The sequence below is a fragment of the Sinocyclocheilus grahami genome, unplaced genomic scaffold (assembly GCF_001515645.1).
Source record: "Sinocyclocheilus grahami isolate Dianchi unplaced genomic scaffold, SAMN03320097.WGS_v1.1 scaffold601.1, whole genome shotgun sequence".
NCBI classification, from domain to species: domain Eukaryota; kingdom Metazoa; phylum Chordata; class Actinopteri; order Cypriniformes; family Cyprinidae; genus Sinocyclocheilus; species Sinocyclocheilus grahami.
The window spans coordinates 460,307-479,786 of NW_015505780.1; the positions used below are offsets into that span (position 1 = coordinate 460,307).

The 19,480-nt window shown below is 36.1% G+C and overlaps 2 protein-coding genes across 2 annotated transcripts in view; both read right to left on the bottom strand.

The window, feature by feature from the left end:
* LOC107557404 (glycine N-acyltransferase-like protein 3) overlaps positions 1-4,449 on the bottom strand; it is a 6,043-nt gene extending 1,594 nt beyond the window's left edge. Inside the window, exons 1-4 of the mRNA XM_016240811.1 lie at positions 4,033-4,449; positions 3,807-3,895; positions 2,775-2,932; positions 2,550-2,676 (exon numbers count right to left, since the gene is read on the bottom strand). Of these exons, the coding sequence (XP_016096297.1) occupies positions 2,550-2,676; positions 2,775-2,932; positions 3,807-3,895; positions 4,033-4,107 (449 nt within the window). The 5' untranslated portion in view covers positions 4,108-4,449. The remainder of the gene's footprint in view (positions 1-2,549; positions 2,677-2,774; positions 2,933-3,806; positions 3,896-4,032) is intronic.
* A 4,931-nt stretch (positions 4,450-9,380) lies between these two features.
* LOC107557405 (uncharacterized) lies at positions 9,381-11,863 on the bottom strand. The gene is made up of 3 exons (XM_016240812.1): positions 11,751-11,863; positions 9,711-10,332; positions 9,381-9,474 (listed from the first exon to the last, which is right to left on the bottom strand). Exons 1-2 carry the CDS (start codon positions 11,794-11,796, stop codon positions 9,719-9,721), a joined length of 660 nt encoding a protein of 219 aa, XP_016096298.1. The 5' UTR covers positions 11,797-11,863; the 3' UTR covers positions 9,381-9,474; positions 9,711-9,718.
* Positions 11,864-19,480: the final 7,617 nt, after the last annotated feature.

Genomic DNA, 19,480 nt, shown 5'->3' on the forward strand with positions numbered 1-19,480 from the left:
TTTGTGAAAGGGGAAAACATTTAACCAGATTAAAAAAAAACCACTGGGTGGATTTTTATCAGTATAGGGTGGTTGTGTACACACTACCAACACACATTTCAGTTCAAACAACTTGTAAAAGTGCATGTAGCATCCTATGACCCCTTTAAAGCAAATAAAATGTGCTGTTTAGTTAAAAAAAATTTCAAACCCTGCAAAAGCCGCAAAACTCATATAAATAAATGAAAATTATAACAATGGGATAATGTTTTTGTTTATGCTGCATGGACATGTTTTGGGATATTAAAGAAACTATGTAGTAGTTCTACGTATATTTGCGACTTTAGAGCCCCCTTCAGATAAGTGAGTGGAATTGACACTGTTGTAATAACAGTGATAGCGGTACTCTTATGATATAGCTTATCATATTACCTTAGGCTGCTCTTATTATTGGGGTCAGCAGCTTAAAGGCCAACTTTGATCAGGTGTGCTTTGATAACCAATCACATTACAGCCTTGACGTCATTGAATTTCTGTCATAGTTACGCGACAGCTGTTTGCGGATACCATAGAATTTAAATTTTTAATTTTTTAATGCTCAAACAGAATTCAAATACAAACATTTATGGCATATGTCAACTACCCTACAAATGTTTTTCGTGTTGATACAGCCTTTTAATAAAGCAAATTATATATATAAAAAAATCAATAGTAATTGAATAGAAAAATAAATAAAAAGATGGAAAGGCGAGCGTCTCATTCAAGAAATGAAAACAATTAAGTCTAAAACGAAAAGAAGTTTCAGGGCATTTCTCTCCGTCATTGAAGAGATTTACAAATAACTTCAAATCAATCTTCCATCTGTTGAAATGGGGTTTCACCTTTAAATACTTACATCTATGAATGGAGTGTTTATCTCAGAACAATCAGGTTGTTATCATAGAAATGAATGAAAAGTACTGAAAACCTGTCGCAAAATTGTCCGTGTCCATAAACTCTTAACAACAGATCAATCCAAAAACAAATGTTTAATGGCAAACATGTTGAATATTAGCCAATATGCTGTAGATTCATTAAACGATAAGCTGTTTTTCCACAAAAGCAGTTTATTCAGCGTAGTCCTTATCTTTAGACGTGCATTTATTGCTGCCGTAAAGCAATCTGCTATTTTCGCGGTATTTCGTACCCGCTCAGCGAACTTCCGTTTGTCAAAGAAACAAGAGCCATTTGCCTTATTTAGAAGCAAGTGTATGTCATCAGAATAATTTTGAAACTGATATTTCAAGGTAAAAGCTTACATTCTGTGTTGGAAAAGATAATATTTGGCGTTTAAGAGTAAGTAGGGGAGCGCGTGGTAAGTTGTAGCACACGTGGTTTAAATATTTCCACACATGCTAGCATAACCAAATTTACAGCATTTACTAGTTACTATATCAACATTATATAGAGAAAAAAAGTGCGGCAAAATTCAAAAGTCTTTAGAAGATATCGCTAAACATTTATTTTAACCATAGTAAAATTATATTTCTGGCTTAAGTAAATTTTTCATCTCAGTTTTTACTACTCATTTAAAATGAGACAAATCTGCTATTATTTTAATCTTAAATCTGTTATTTGTCAGTTTAAATTATTTTTTAATGCTTCGCTAACTATCAGAAGACAGTAACCAGTTTTAAATGTCAGTTGTCAGATGGGGTATGTTGTAACGCTGTGTTACAATGTGCTATTCTATGTAAATCACACTATTTACTTTAATACATTTTAATGATAAACGACGAGAAACAGGTGAATAAGGACTGACAGTCAATGTTTAATATTAAGAAATTATGATTTCAAGACATGTAAAGCATTTTGGCTCGTTTATGTGGGCCGTCCCAAGCATGGTTGCAATGTGTTCATTGTCAAACTCCAAAATCAGATTATTTTTAATTCTTAAAAAACGCCATTATTTTATTTGAAATAAATAATTATTTTATTTTATTGACAAAATATTTTAGTTTGTCTTGTATATTTTTTTCATTCGATCAGATAACATTTTAAGCTGTTATATGTTACGACGTGCCCCTCAGATGTTACAATGTACCCCACCTACGGGGCATGTTGTCACATTTCACTTCCAATATTTGAGGGTAAATAAAGAATAACGTTTACACTGTAATTATGAAACAAAGTGACATATTTGTACTACACAAATGTGAAATTACTGTGGATAAAAAAAATAATACTCTGAACCCCATGTGGATTTACATAATTTGAGAAAGTCAAAAAGTGTTACTTTGTGCCCCGCTCTCCCCTAATCTCAACGCCGACAGGTATGTTTAATCACAACTCGTGGCTGTGGTAAATGTGTGCAATATTAAACGACACTGTGACGCACTGGACAGCTTCGCATGGAGAAAGTAAATGAGCGAGGAGTGTGCGATATTTATTGTGTACTAATATACTAACTGTTGTTTTAATGATGTGCGAGTTGACATTTTAATAAAAAATTTTTTTACTCTGAACCCCATGTGGATTTACATAATTTGAGAAAGTCAAAAAGTGTTACTTTGTGCCCCGCTCTCCCCTACCTCTCTTTAAGCTGCAGCTGTCCTTCATCCTGCAGCAGTAAGACCTTCATCACTCCTTGAACTTTCCACGGAAGTCCATGCTGATCTGCAAACTCCTGAACTGCTTCTAAATGCCTGATGTCAACCCCTTTATTGCGGCCAACAGGTTTGTGCATGGTTCATTCAGTCACAGTCTCAAAACTAGTTATTTCAGGCAATGAATTTGATGAGGAATAGAGTGTGTACCTGCTAATAATGTGAATGCATCTTTATTGATCACACCAGGTGTGTTCAGAAAGTTTTTCAGGCTGTCTTTGCTCGTTGAGTAGATGCTGTATATGTTGAAATCTCCTTCTCGATCCTTTGTGCCCTGATAAAAAAAAATACATATATATATATATATACTGTATATACACTGTAAAAAATGATTGTGATTTTAAAAGTAAAAATGCTACAGTAAAAACCTGTTAACTGGTTAACAGTAAGTTTCCATACTATATTCGGTGAATAAATGTAATTACATTTAATGTAATTTTACAGTAAAATACTGTTAAAAATACGGTTTTTGGAAGTGAAAAAGAAAAAGTCATTGTATAATTTACAGTGAAAAACCGTAAATTGACACTCCCAGAATTCCCTGCATGACACTTCATATTTGATGTTTTTTTTGTTGAAATAACATTTCTTCTTCGTTTTTTCTTATCAGATGTGTACATTAGGGTTTAATCTTACATCTAATGTTGTTAAATCAACTTATTCTGTGTATAAGTATTGTCCTCCTCAGCTCGTAGAAAAGCTGTTTATGATGAGCTTTGGTTCATCACGTGACTTTCTCATCACCACCAGTTTTTGGTGGTTATCAGTGCATTTCAGTGGTTCAAAACAGATATTATATCAGATGTGTACATTAGGGTTTAATCTTACATCTAATGTTGTTAAATCAACTTATTCTGTGTATAAGTATTGTCCTCCTCAGCTCGTAGAAAAGCTGTTTATGATGAGTTTTGGTTCATCACGTGACTTTCTCATCACCACCAGTTTTTGGTGGTTATTAGTGCATTACAATGGTTCAAAACAGATATTAACACTTCAATATGTTGGTTTATTAACATTACATCAGTTATTGAAATACGGTATTTTATTGTGAATTTAAATTAAATCTGTAAAACCTAAAATGTTGCTACCATATTTTTTACGGTGAAGTTCTGGCAAACACAGCTGCCGGTATTTTACCGTAAAAGTCACAGATTTTTTTTGCAGTGCACAGTAAAATTGTACATAATGACAGTGAAATCTGGCCACTGATCTGCAATAACCTCCAGATTGTGAGGTTTCCCTCTGTTTATGTTGAATATGCAGCCATAAACCTGGAAAACAAGTGAATTAAACAGCTGTTAGTTACCCAGTGGCTCTTGAGAGAGTGAAAATAAAAGCTGTGGTAATCCGATAGTTTAACCTTTTCAGTCAAAAGTAAAGTACGTAAACCTTTCTAGAATCAGCACACCTTGATGGACTCGGGAAAACTCTGCTTCAAAACACTTTCAGCTTGTTTGAGCTCCTCAGTCCCAAGAATGATCATTTTGTGCACACAAGACGCTCATGGAAATCAGAAGACAAACAAAGGGTTAACAAAAACTCTCAATGCCGAGTGCAAAGTCAAGGAAGTTGTTTTCAAAGACAAAACAGCAGTGCACTTCAGTTTCACATGTTGTTCATGTTAACACAGCATGCAAACGTGGATCATTTCTATCAAATATTAACACTTTCCTGCTGTTCAAACCAGCTTGAAGTGGTTCATGTGCACGGTCATGCTAGTCAGACTGGTTTGGATTGATAGTTTAAAGTGCTCAGAACCAACTTAGACCATCTAAAACCAAAAAGAATAGTTCCTTAAGTCTTTTTAAGCAGGAGATAATGTGGACTGCTCAGTGTCGGGTCCTGATGCATGCAGCTGGTCTGGTCATATGACCTGAAAGATGATGTAAACACATCAGTGCAGCTGTAGTGAAGAACATGAGAATATGAGATGGATTTTCTGTGATCATCTGCATTTGATGAGTCAAGCATGTGCGTCTGTCCATCAGCAGGATGCAGAAACACGAGAAGCTCTTATGCAGCAGGTAAATAGAGGTGTGTTAAACTGTCAGGATTTTATGGCTGTCAATGTTTCCACCCTCATACGGATACACCCAGATGATTTTGGCTTTGCTTTTGTTCCCACAGATTCACAACCTGCCAAGATGGTTTGCATTCTCACTCTTTTTGCATCCATTTTCTCAGCTTTTATTGTCTCAGGAGACAATGTGAGACTAGATTACAACCATAATGTCATTAATGTGGCCAACTTTGCCATGGATGTCCATAATCGCATGAGTAGGTACCCTTATGCCTTTAAAGTGGTGGATATCTTCTCAGACACAGCTCAGGTAAGAGTCAAGATCCTCGTATAAGGTACATCTCCTTTACTCTGATGTATTTGATGAGATATTGTGTTTGTTGCAGCTCTATCCTCCTGCACGGGTTAAATACATGCTGCAGATACAAGCTGCGCAGACGGTCTGCGAGAATCACGCCAGTGTGAATCTAACAGACTGTGCTTTGCAGTCTAATGCAGAGGTGAGAAATAACATCTAATAATAATTAGATGAGAGTTCAGAGTTTGTATTTTCATTGTGTTTTGTGATGCATTTAGTGGAATATCGAATTTTTATTTCCTGAAACCAGTGATAAGCACAACATTTTCTGGTTAAGCACACATATTTTAGGCATATGCAATTTGCAACCCAATGTAAAAATTGTTAAATACTATTTGCATCTGTTTAATGAAATAAGATAAATGAAATAAAATATTTTGCATGTAAGTTAATGTTAATATACACTATTTGCATTTTGGTCAATAAAATAAAATAGTTTAAAATAAATAAAAATGTAAATGAATTCATGTGTGATTACATAAATTTACATAAATAGATCATTTTTGCATTGTGGTTTAGTTAATATATGTTTTTTGCATTTTCTCCAATTAAATAAAATATTTTGCATGTAAATGAATTCATGTGTAATTGAATCTAAGATCATTTTTTGCATTGTATTTTTAGTTAAATATGAATAAAAATGATCTATACATAGATTTTTTTTTAAACTATGAAATTCTGGTTACGCACATATATTTTAGGCATATGCAATATGCATCTCAGTGTCAATGTTAATATGTACTATTTGCACTTTGTCCAACACAACAACAAAAGTATAAAACAAATAAATACATAAATGAAAAGTAATTTGCATGTAAACAAATTGTGTAATTGAATTTGTGAACTGATCTCTCATTAGTTTTTGCATGTGTTAATTATTAATATGTAAATATACTTATACATAGCTTTCTTAACAACTACTGTGATTGAAAGTTGAGAGCTCTTAAATATTGTAATCATTTCTGGTGTTTTCTTGTTTGTCTATTTTCTCAGCTCATGACCTGCTCCTTCACTGTCATTGCAGTGCCAGGAAACGATTATATCCCCAAACACCTGCTGTCAGATCACTGTGTCTGACTGGATCTGAGGATCATGATACAGATGCTTTCTAATGAAGACATGCTTTATTTATGCATTAACATATATGGTATGTTGCATCAAAATAAAATAAAATCAGAGCCACTTGCTTTGGTCAGTCATCAATAACTTTTTAATTAACATTTGAACTTTTCCATATCACACCTACATAATCACACTCATGTAACTCCAAGTATAATTTTCAAGTGATTTTATGATTGCAGAGACCATGTCAGGTTGTCATGGCGACGATACATCTCACGCTTACTTGTAAGGACTTGTGAGTCTATTTTTGCTGTGCTAAACTTAGCAATAAACACGTAGAAAATGCACTATAAATGTTTGTCAATGCAATCTTTTTCAAAGAAGGCTGTTATTAAATGAATGTAATCTTGAATTCTAGTGGTCGATTGCAGTTTCCATATCACAGCAAAACTAGTAATAGGCCTATAAAGTTCAAACATTATTTAAAAACACAAGTAACCAGTCAGTACTTAAATGAGACCAAATTACAAGCAATAGCTCAGATAAATACAACAGAACAGAGATACAAATGAAATAAACAGTGCTTTCATTTTCCAGTCAACAGTAGTATTCAAGTACGGATATAGAATAATCACCAAGCAGTGTATGGACATCATTTTGAATGTATGTATTTGTCAGTTCAAGCAATTCATTCGGTTTTAAATCTTATTTGGTTGATTTTAGCTACACTTGTAGCATATTTAACGATTTTATCAGAATTTTATTCTTCTCTACTTTTTCTTTAATTTAAAATGTCAGCAGTTTGCAAGTTGTTTAAAACGTGAGCTATAAATATGAATAAAACTGTCACAATGTGATATACTGACATATAAAATGCTATGTCAAGCTAAGCTGTTGTTTTTATAATGTCCTTTAATTTCCTGAATAACAACTTGTAGTTTGTATCTTCATCAGTAGAGGCTCCTGACCATAAATTTAGATGGAGACGATTCTGGGTCGTAGCGCTATAATTAGCACTTTTGCATTTGGTTCTAGAAATTTCTAGAACCGTAGAAATGTAAAAGCTAGAAACTTCATTTTTATTTGGATTTAAAGGGATAGTTCACCCAAAAATGAAAATGTGATGTTTATCTGCTTACCCCCAGGGCATCCAAGATGTAGGTGACTTTGTTTCTTCAGTGGAGCACAAACGAAGAGTTTTAACTCAAACCGTTGCAGTCTGTCAGTCTTATAATGGAGGTGAATAGGAATCACGGCTTTGAAAAAAAACCTACACAAACAAAACCAAATGAAACCCTGCAGCTCGTGACGATACATTGATGTGTAAAGACACAAAACGATCAGTCTGTGCAAGAAACTGAACAGTATTTATATCTACATATAAATACTATATCTATCTACAATCTCAATTAGGAGTGTCATTGGTCCACTTGAGAGACATGTGGCGGTAATGCACTTATAAGTCTGCGATCCGCCGTAAAGCAAGAAGACGACGCCTCACGTGCCTGCTGTTGAGAACACGCTCAGGAGGACACGCCGCCGCTCAGGAGAGTTCGAACGGTTCGAACATTGCGTGAATCAGAGGTAAAAAACGATATACTGTTCAGTTTCTTGCACAGACTGATCATTTTGTGTCTTTACACATCAATGTATCGTCACGAGCTGCAGGGTTTCATTTGGTTTTGTTTGTGTATGTTTTTTTTTTACTCTCAAAGCCGTGAATCCTATTCACCTCCATTATAAGACTGACAGACTGCAACGGTTTGAGTTAAAAATCTCCGTTTGTGTTCTACTGAAGAAACAAAGTCACCTACATCTTGGATGCCCTGGGGGTAAGTAGATAAACATCACATTTTCATTTTTGGGTGAACTATCCCTTTAATGTTTTGTTCATGGTTCATGATGCTGTAGCGCATCTGCAGCACTAGAGGGCGACACAGCATCACTGTTCTGTAGGTGAAACGTACTGCTGGGATATTACTGTGTCATTCGATGAAAGTAGGCTAATAATGCATTAAAAATAATTTTTAAAATTAGGTTAGCGTACTATTGATCAAGTACAGCATCTCTGTAAGTTGTCAAGAGCTATAGAAAGTTTGACCTCATTATCTTTTGAATTATTTTTGTATTATTAATAAAAAAATACACCAAAATCTTGCATTTTTGTAGTTGGTCACATAACCACAACTGAAGACATTTATGGAAAAAGAAGGGGGTCGGTGGACAGGTTTTACTCAAAATGGGAACCCATTTTGTCATATTTTAAAAACCTGAAAGCATTACCCAGCCGTTGACTTTTACTCTTTTTATATGTATCTTTTTCTTTATTCTTTTTGTGATGATGTATTTGATGTTTTGATCTCGGTGTAATGTGTCTCACAATTTTCTCTTATATATTCATACTGTAATAATATTATTGTAATAATAATACTATTATTATCATCACTATGTAGTGGTATGCAATGGGTCTATGCCTTGAAAAGATGTAATAAGATTGTTTCATTTTGCAAGACACTACGCTATTTTGTTGCAACTAAGCTGTCTAGTGAAGGGATGGGGGGGTTGTTATAGTAAAAGTAGAAGGAAGGAAAATTTAACTTTCATTGTTTTAATGTATGTTGCTTTACTCCTTCAATAAAAAAAAGATAAAAGATAAAGTTTAGATCCGTGTATTTCAGAATATTGTTGATTGCTTTAAATGAAAATACACAAAAGTAATTTCCAAAGCATTATTTCATTACCAAGCAATTGGTTCAGTTGATTTGAAGTTTTGAAAAGCTTAATTTCTCCCATCAACAGTTAAATGACCTTTAGATTGAATTGGCCACTTATTCAGATCTTTTGGAAATTCATAGAGAGACAAACACAGCTGCTTTCATATTGTTTGATCAAAAGAACTGCAGATTTGTTTTTTTTAGATTAGTATTGTATAAATAGAAAAGGACTGATATTAAAAGTCTCCAGAAAGATCTGTGAACACAGTTACACTGGGAATGACAGTATTGCAGAGAAAAGCAATAAACATTCGATTCAGGTTTATTTGAATAGCACTTTTCACAATACATATTGCTTCTAAGCAGCTTTACAGATAATTCTTGTTTCAATGTTAAAACTAGAAAGTATTCTGTAATAAGCCACAGATGAACTATCAAAGTAATGTCCATATAGCTGTAATATAATATAACACATTATATTAGTTAAGATTAGTATTCAGCTAAGTACAACAAACATGTTAGACAACAGTTACAGCTTGTGTTTGTAATGATTACAATATAAGGATAATATTTGGCAATTTTGTATGTTGATCCAAGGTTGGCATCAGCTGAAGTCTTTGCAATTTTTGGTGTCGCCCTGATATCTTCGCAATTGTTGGATCCAAACTGCTGCTGGCGTAATCTAATTAAACAAACCTGCATAACCAAATACAGATATTTATTCTTCAATAAAACAACCATCTCAACAATTGTAGAATTACAAAATCTAAAATAAAACATTGTTTTCATATTGTTAAAGTATAATTCTGTGTATTTATAGCTCTACAGCAATACTAATTCTGCTCTGAAACTGGTTAAAGTAAAAAAAAACTTTTTGTCCTTACAGTCTGGTAGTAAAATGTTACATATGAATATTCAAAGATAATTAATACCTGTCCGATTACATGACTGAACATGACACTTCTGAACCCAGAAGAGATATACTGGTTTTTGGTCCAACTGAGAATCCGGTTCCCAGGAATTTGACCTCCAACCCATCCACACCAACAGATGCACCCGTGTCAACTCCAAGTCCCACTTTCACACCAAGTGGACCGGCTTGAGCTGATGCACTGGCAATTTCAGCTCGAGCCATTGCTCCAGCTCCAGCCACACTGGCTTCAGCACCAGCTGAGGCATTTGGGCCTTTGGCTTCTGCCTCAAATACACTGTATTCAGCACGAGCTCGTCCAACTCCTGCTTCTGCGAAGGCTCCAGCCCTGGGAATCCTCTTTCCTGGTTCATTTTCAGGACTTACAGCATATGTTCCACTTCGAGCATAGGTGCCCTCTGCATTGGCATCTGCTGGTCTGTCAGCTGTGTCAATCATATTTATGACATTGCTTACTGAAACATTAGCTGATGCGAGTTGCACACTTGGCTTTTTTGTAGTATCATTTTTTATCCATGTTTTCTTTTTTAATAATTTCTTATTAATTTCACTTGACAAAGTGAAATCTACATCGGGTTGTCCTTCATGCAGCCGTGTGGTATGAAGTACATCAGATTCTCCATCTGCAAATAAAATGATCTATTACGCAGTGCAAATATATACCGACAAAATAAGCTTTATTTGATAGAGTTAGTGTCATCATTATAGCTGACATTTCACACTGAAGAACCTTGTGTATGTGACAAGTTGGTTTTAATCAACCTTGCAAGTTCTGTACTTGGTGTGATTTAGTCTGAGATTTAGTTTTTCTATACATTCCTCAACACTGAGTGTTCAAAAGAAAAGGAGGAAAAGGTTGTGACATGTGGCCAAGCATGGTGTCCCATACACAGAATTTGTGCTCTGCATTTCACCCATCCAAGTGCACACACAGCAGTGAGTAGTGAACACACACAGAGCAGTGGTCAGCCGTTTTTGCTGTGGCGCCTGGTGCCTTGCTTAAAGGTCTCATCTCAGTTGTGGCATTGAGGGACTGAGACTCGAACCTGCGACCTTTGGGTTACAAGTCAGACTCTCTAACCATTAGGTCACTACTGCCTCTTAGAAACTTCCTAAACTCTTATGCTTGTGTATCAGAACATATTTTCGTGGAGCTTTTGGAGTGATTTTGACAACACTGCCCATCTTATTAACACTTTAACTGCATTATGGAAATTCTACTGCTTTGTGTTTTTCTAATTCTATTCCCTTCAAGCACTGTTTGTAATTGGCACATTAAACTAGTAAATAAAATAATTATACACATATATACATACATACATATATATGTCTGTGTGTGTATATATATATATGGGCTGTCAGTCGATTATTACATTTTTATGTAATTAATTGCATGAGCCCTTGCAAACTTTGTTTATTGAAAACTTACAACAGCTCGCTTTCGAATTCGTTCTGGTTCCGCGGGGAAGCAAAGGAGGGAAGACGAGTTGTTTTGATACTTTGAACTATGTAGTTGTGTTTTGGTGTATTCATTGTCAAATTTCAAAATAAGGTAATTTTTAATTATTAAAAAAAAAAGCTGTTATTTTGTATGAAAAAGGTTTAATTGGCAAAATATTTTTTAGTTTGCTTTGTATAGACCTATTGTATATTTGTATTTCATCCTACAGGACAAAGACTTTTGGGGGAATAAAGAAAAAAGTATACAGTTACACAAACTGAATCAAAGTAGGCTATCAGATTGTGGCACGCTCTCCCTTACACATAAAACATACCAGTTAGAAAATGAAACATTTTAGAAATAAAAGTAAAAATAATGCATATGGTACTAATAACAGGTGCTTTACCTGTATTTTGAATTGTGCACTTCGTTCATTACGTTTATTGTAAATGAAAGTAAAATGAACAGAGGACCTGGCAGAAATTTACTGGCACATTTTCCTTTTTTTTTTTTTGTACATTAACAGAATACATAAATACGATTAAAATGTAGAGTTTTTCAATGTTAGTAAATACAGACCATCTATTACAAAGCACTTACCACTGTCGTCATCTCCATGGTAGCTTAATTGTTGGTTTGCAGACATTTTCAAAGTTTACAACTCTCAAAAGGTCTTTGGTGGAGCGTCGCAGGAGCTGCGTCTCAGTTCTTCGTGCACCTTTCTTTTAATCAGTTTCAAAATTGCCAGGTCCCAGAAACATTTAAAACCACTCAAACCCCGCCCAAAATGAATGAAGAGGCGGACAAACTCCACTGAAGGTACAGATACAGCTTGTCAAATATTACTCCATTACAAGTAAAAGTTGTAAAGACAGATTTTTACTTAAGTAAAAGTACAGAAGTACTTGCTTTTAAAAGTACTGAAGTACAAAAAGTAAATTTCCTTTTTTATGTCAATGCACTGTTTTATTATTGTTGTATGTAATACTTGCAAATGCAATACCTCTGAAGCAACTTACAATACATTACACCTACTGAATACACTGACTAGCTTGTAGTATCTTTGGAATAAAGAGTTTTTAGAATGTTAAAAACCTATGGGGAAAAAATAAATAAATAATAATAATGATTTAACACCCCTACCCACCCCCACAAAAGCAGGATGGTAGTGATCTCACACAGCTCTGGACACATCTGTGTGTAGCCATTCATCCACATTTGAACAGAGTGGACAGTGAAATCCTGTAAATACAGAGTGATAAGGAAGAAAATAAAAAATCAAACCTGTTTTAAAACTCAGCAACACAACTGTAGCTGTATAACTTTACAACAGCAACACTGCTTTAACACAAAAACAAAACAGCAAGACTTATTTGACATCAAAACAAAAAATTTAAAAAATGCTGTCTAATCGCTCTCGTTGTACTTTGATGTTCACACACAGAACAGTCTGTGCAGTGCTGCTTCAAGTCCAACACCTATTGTGTTTTATTAGGAGATGCACAACAGTTCTTCTGTGGCTTTATAGGTAATATTTTCACTTACACAATTTAGCAAAATCAGACAATATTGTGTCCAATATAAACCATAATATTAACTTCTTATTATTGTATTGTTGTAAATAAATATCACATTTGGAACTTGTCAGTGCTCAAAAAATGCTGGGAAAGTCACGTTTTAGAGAAGAAAAAAATCACCTACTGACTTTCAAAGCTGCTACATGGTAACAACTTTCTACTTTGAGGACCTTGACAGAAACGTAGTGGAGTGAAAAGTACAATAATTGTCTTTCAAATGTAGTGTTAAAGTTAAAGTCATAAGTTTCCAGAAAAAATAATACTCTAGTAAAGTACAGATACTCAAAAAGTGTACTTAAGTACAATACTCAAGTAGATGTACTTAGTTACTGTCCACCTCTGAATGTAAGTAAACACACCGGCATAACCAAATACAAACATTTGTTTTTAAATGAAAAAGTCTCAGCAATTGTAGAATAAAAAAAAAAAAGTTTTCATGTTGTTAAAATATAATTCTGTGTATCCATAGCTCAACAACAATAGTAATAATTGTGCATTAAAGGGGTCATATGATGCTGCTAAAAAGAACATTATGTTGTGTATTTGGTGTAATGAAATGTGTTTATGTGGTTTAAAGTTAAAAAAACACATGAGTTTCCACATACTGTACATTATTGTTTCTCCTCTATGCCCCGCCTTTCTGAAACTCATCGATTTTTACAAAGCTCATCGTTCTGAAAAGTGAGGTGTGCTGTGATTGGCCAGCTGTCCAGTGCGTTGTGATTGGCCGAATACCTCAAGCGTGAGACAGAAATGTTACGCCCCTCACCGTACTGTGTCTTCTTTCTTTGCGTGAACATGTGGGTGCGTGTTAGAACGAGCCGTTTTAGGTAACTTTTATAAAGAATATCTCTTTGGATTTGAGACTTTAGTCTTTGCAACTTTACAGATCTTCTATATGCACCAAGAGCTTGTAACACTCCAAAGAGAAAGGAAAAAATTTAATTGCATCATATGACCCCTTTAAAACTGTATGACGTTTTAAAAAAGCTTTTTTAAGCTTTCTGTTTTTGTCTTCAAGTTTTGCTAGTAAAATGTTGCATATAAATATTCTAAGGTAATTAATACATGCCTAATCACATAACTGAACATGACGCTTAACATGACACTGAATAATGACTGTCACTATTGTCTTTTTAGAGCAGAAGAATTGAATTTAGTTTTCATCACTGAATCATACGGTGGCCGAGAGAGCTCAATGTGCTGCAACTTAAGAAAAAACATGCAAATAGAAAAAGCCTCTTGGGAAACCATGGTTACACGTGTAACCCGAGACGTTCCCCTTCTAGGGAACTCATGCTGTGTCCTGTAGCGCGCGCTATGGGGAACACAGCTATCCTCAGATAGCTATGCTATGTGAGCAATACTAGCCTGGATACACAAGACCACTGAAGAGACAAACTAGAAAACCTCTAGATAGGAGCTCAAAGAGATTGCTACTTATATAATACTTAATACAGCTACTTAATACACCCATCCTCACATAGGCATTTGTGGCCTAATGGATAAAGAGTCTGACTTGTAACCCAAAGGTTGCAGGTTCAAGTCTCTGTAGTAGCAGGGATTGTAGGTGGGGGAAGTGAGTGAATCAGAGGATAGCTATGTGCTAACTCAATGATTGCCCTCCTGCTTGGAGTTTTTAAGTAGCGGTGTAGATTAGAATCTCACATGCTCTTTCACGCTTAGATGTGCTTGAGGATTTACTGCACAGAATGTAAAAGTGAAACAGTTCATCCACATTTATGGACACTTCAGTGTCTGCATTCATTCCCAAACTCAGTGTCTTTCTGAGTCATTAGGTGATTTCCAGTAAATTACAGGTTAAATCAGTCCTGGAAAGATGAGAGTTGTAACCAGGGCAGGCCCTGACCAGTTTGGTGCCCCAGGCAAGATTATAGCTGGTGGCCCTTGCATCGCAGTCAATTCCTCAACTGATCATTCACACAGAAACTGCATAGCTTTATGACATAATATAAATAAGAGAATTGTACGAAAAAACTGACATTTACTCAGCTATCTAGCTATTTAAATTAGAGAACTTTACTAGTATCATCCAAAGGTAGCTGTGATATATTAAAGGGGTCATATGATGCAATTTCATTTTTTCCTTTCTCTTTGGAGTGTTACAAGCTCTTGGTGCATAAAGAAAATCTGTAAAGTTGCAAAGACTAAAGTCTCAAATCCAAAGAGATATTCTTTATAAATTTAAGAGTCAGCCACACCTACCTAAAACGGCTCGTTCTAACACGCCCCCACATATCTACCTCACTATGTGGGAAGATTTGCATAACACCGCCCAAATGTTCACGCAAAGAAAGAAGGCGTAACTTTTATTCTCGCTGTAGTATTGTTGTTGCCGCTGCCGCCATGTCGTGAAGACGCTTAACGTTAGACTAAAATGCCGGCAGTTCTGACTCACGTAAGTACGTTTTCATTTCATTTAGGTCCACATGGCCTGTGATGTTATAGGCGGGTGCCCAGAAGTATAAAAGAACACGTCTGAAATACGTCACCAACTTAGTTGTCTGAAGGAGATGTAAACAGACAGGCCGAAGGCATGGCGAGGGGACGCAGCGTCTCGTTCCCTCTTGGGAAACCATGGTTACACGTGTAACCCGAGACGTTCCCCTTCTAGGGAACTCACGCTGTGTCCTGTAGCGCGCGCTATGGGGAACACAGCTATCCTCAGATAGCTATGCTATGTGAGCAATACTAGCCTGGATACACAAGACCACTGAAGAGACAAACTAGAAAACCTCTAGATAGGGGCTCAAAGAGATCGCTATGTAAGGATAAAAGAAACTCAAATACTTTGATCTCCTGAGAAGCAGAAAATACACTGGCATCTTCAAGACACCCCACAGAGGGGTGGTGCAGGAAACGCCTCTCTCACATATGCATCAGTGCCTTTTCATCTGCTCCCTCCACTGGATTCACTCAGCATGGTCAATAGTATAATGTTCTATATGGATGCAAATAAGATTTACAGTCATGTTTGGTTTCATTTGAATAGTCTCAGGGTGAGTGGTACAATGGTCTTAATCTTACAAAAGTAGACAAAAAAGATAATACAGATCCTAAGAGTTAAGAGATACTTCGATTACCGTAGAGGGTCATTCCATGCAAATTACCTTCTGTTTCCCATTGAGGTGTAAACTAGCCACCCAGATACCAATTGTTTGTACATGCCTCCTTGGGGGATGTTTTTATCTTGTTTTTGTATTTAAAGGATTGCAGCAAAAGGGTCGGGGCGATTCTGTAGCCAGAAAGCCCGTAGTGTGAAGGGTGTCCACACACTTCACACTATGTATTTTTCTAAAGGACAGGTATGCATCTTACTCTAAGATTTGTCTTTTAGAATTTGATGTCTTGTATTGATTTGATATCTTTGAATTGATTATGTAATTGGCATGATACAAGTTTACCTGACAAATAATAAATTGTTATATTTGATTTATTCTTAACTTTTCTTGAACATATTTTCTCAAGAAGAATAAGTGAAGGCTTATGTTTTCCGCAAAACTGCGTCCAGGGTTACGTGCATAGCATGGGCACATCAGGTGAGATTCTGACTAACCGCTGGACCTTAGTTTAAGTTGTACTCAGTTACGTTAACCATGTATATGATTTCAGAGTTAATTAAGTTGTACGTTTTGTTATATTAACTGTCGGGGTCTTGACAGGGGTTCTAGAAGAACCGCTGATTAATGTTTGAGTATTACATGGGTAACTGTAGGGGGCTAAACAGATCTACTATTTAAGGTATATTAAATAGTATTAGCCACAAACCTCTGAATAAAGATTAGAATGGCGAGTTTTGTGATCGTGGAGCCCACGCATAGCGGCCGCCGTGAGGCATCCTAAATAACATAGATTCTTAATGAACAAGAAAATACAAAGGAAAGAGTTAACTAGAATAATCAAATGTCAGAATAATTAGAGACCGACAAACAACCAATTTGCCTTTCAACCTAAATTGGAGGTCATACTAAAATGGAGCCAGATTAGATACTAAAGTGGAGTCAGACTTGAGTTAAACCTAAATTGAATAACTCTGCGCGCTGAAAAGACCGAACACGCAAGAGACCTTCATCCACCACTGGATACCTTCCTTGGGCCAAGTGCGTGGACCTTACAGCTACTTATATAATATTTAATACAGCTATCCTCACATGGGCAGTCGTGGCCTAATGGATAAAGAGTTTGACTTGTAACCCAAAGGTTGCAGGTTCAAGTCTCTGTAGTGGCAGGGATTGTAGGTGGGGGAAGTGAATGAATCTGAGGATAGCTATGTGCTAGCTCAATGATTGCCCTCCTGCTTGGAGTTTTTAAGTAGCGGTGTAGATTAGAATCTCACATGCTCTTTCACGCTTAGATGTGCTTGAGGATTTACTGCACAGAATGTGAAAGTGAAACAGTTCATCCACATTTATGGACACTTCAGTGTTTCCATTCATTCCCAGACTTAGTGTGTGGGTGTTTAATCTTTCTGAGTCATTAGGTGATTTCCAGTAAATTACAGGTTAAATCAGTCCTGGAAAGATGAGAGTTGTAACCAGGGCAGGCCCTGACCAGTTTGGTGCCCCAGGCAAGATTATAGCTGGTGGCCCTTGCATCGCAGTCAATTCCTCAACTGATCATTCACACAGAAACTGCATAGCTTTATGACATAATATAAATAAGAGAATTGTACGAAAAAACTGACATTTACTCAGCTATCTAGCTATTTAAATTAGAGAACTTTACTAGTATCATCCAAAGGTAGCTGTGATATATTAATATACTTTTATTGCATTGTAAATGTATTTATGACTGATTTAGACTGTAATTCACTGGAAATTCCCAAATGACTCAGAAAGACTAAACACCCACACACTGTGTCTGGGAATGAATGCAAACATTGGATCAACTGTTTCACTTTCACATTATGTGCAGGAAATCCTCAAGCTCTTTTAAGCATGAATGAGTATCCTAAACAAACTTCTGCACACACACTACACTTTTAAAAATAAGGATACCATAGGGATTTTTGTAATCTGTCTATTCCACAAAAGGTTCTTTATAGTGGAAAAAGGTTCTTGAGATGCTCAAAATTATCTTCAGATATGGTCCAGATGGCCAATCCAGCCCAGCATGAGCATGTACGAGGTCTTGACATGCTGACTGATGTAAGAATAATAAGTCAAGTCATCTTTATTTATATAGCACTTTATACAATACAGATTGTATCAAAGCAGCTTTACAGTTTTGAGCAGGAAAATAATGTTCGATAATGCAAGAGGACAATAGTAAACAGTAAATTTTTCAGTTAAAGTCATTGATCATTGTTTATTGTTGATTCAGTGATGTCATCATCCAGCTTAGATCAGTTCTTTTCCAATAGTGTCTGTGCAATCAATATTGCCAGAAATTAAGCGTCCCCAACTAAGCAAACCAAAGGCGGCAGTGGCAAGGAACCAAAACTCCCAACGGTGACCAAAAATAAATAAATAAATAAATAAAACTTTGGAGAAACCAAGCTCAGTCTGGGGGCCGGTTCTCCCCTGGCCAGATGAAACCAGCATGGCATGGTTTAATTCCAGGCTGCAACACAGGTCAGAATGTGTAAAGGACTCGTCTGGTTTCTGTGGCCTTGTGCCGATGGCCGTTGAGGTGACGAGGTCTTTGCAGGGGATCTGTCTCTGGGGCGCATTTAGTTGACATGCTCTCCGCTGACATTCAGGCTTGTAGAGGTCAACTCTAGGTGCTGATCCACCATCTGATCTGGACACAGACTGGATCTGTATGGCTACGGTGGCCTCGGAATAAGAATGAAACAGACTAATATTAGCGTAGATGCCATTCTTCCTACAATGTAACAAGTACATCGGGTGTTATGGGAAGTGTTCCCAGTTCTGGTTGACCTAATTCTTGGAAAATAATTCACTTTTGGTTTTGGTTTAGTTTTTCAATCTGGTTTTAGGTCAAAACATAGTACAGAATCAGCACTTTTAAGGGTTCAAAATGATATATTATTAAATGCTGATTCTGGAGTCTTGTCAATCCTAATGTTATTGGACTTGAGTGCAGCCTTTGATACTATCAATCATAATATTTTGGTTTCCCGGTTGGAAAACCATGTTGGAATTTTTAGTATAGCTCTTAAATGGTCGTATCTAGCGGATAGAAGGTTTGTGGTGAAATTGAGCAAAAGTATGTCAACGTCAGCTCCACTTAAGTGTGGGGTCCCTCAAGGGACTATTCTCGTCCCCTTTTGTTTTCACTGTACTTACTCCCTTTAGGAACTTTATTCAGGAAACATGGAGTTTTGTTTCATTGTTATGCTGATGATACGCAGATTTATCTGCCACTTCAAAAAGTCAATGGGTCTGGTATCATCTCTCTTCCGAACTGCTTATATAACATCAGGGACTGGATGGTGAAGCTGGGGGGCGCGAGGACTGGAATAGAGAACCGCTGTTTTAGTGGTTCCCAGATCTTGATTAAAACTTAGAGGGGGTCGTGCTTTTTCAGTAGCTCCCCCCAAGCTTTGGAACTCGTTGCCCCTTTGTATCAGAACCGCTCAGACCATTTCTAGTTTTAAATTTAGGTTAAAAGCCCATTTATTAACGATGGCTTTTAATTCCTCAGGTGATTAAGTCTTAGACGTGTATTAGTTTTATGTCATCTTGTTTTATGTTTATGAAATAATGCAAAAAAGATCTGCTCACTGTTATTCTCCCTTTATTTAGAAAAAGTTAAAAGTGGTAATGT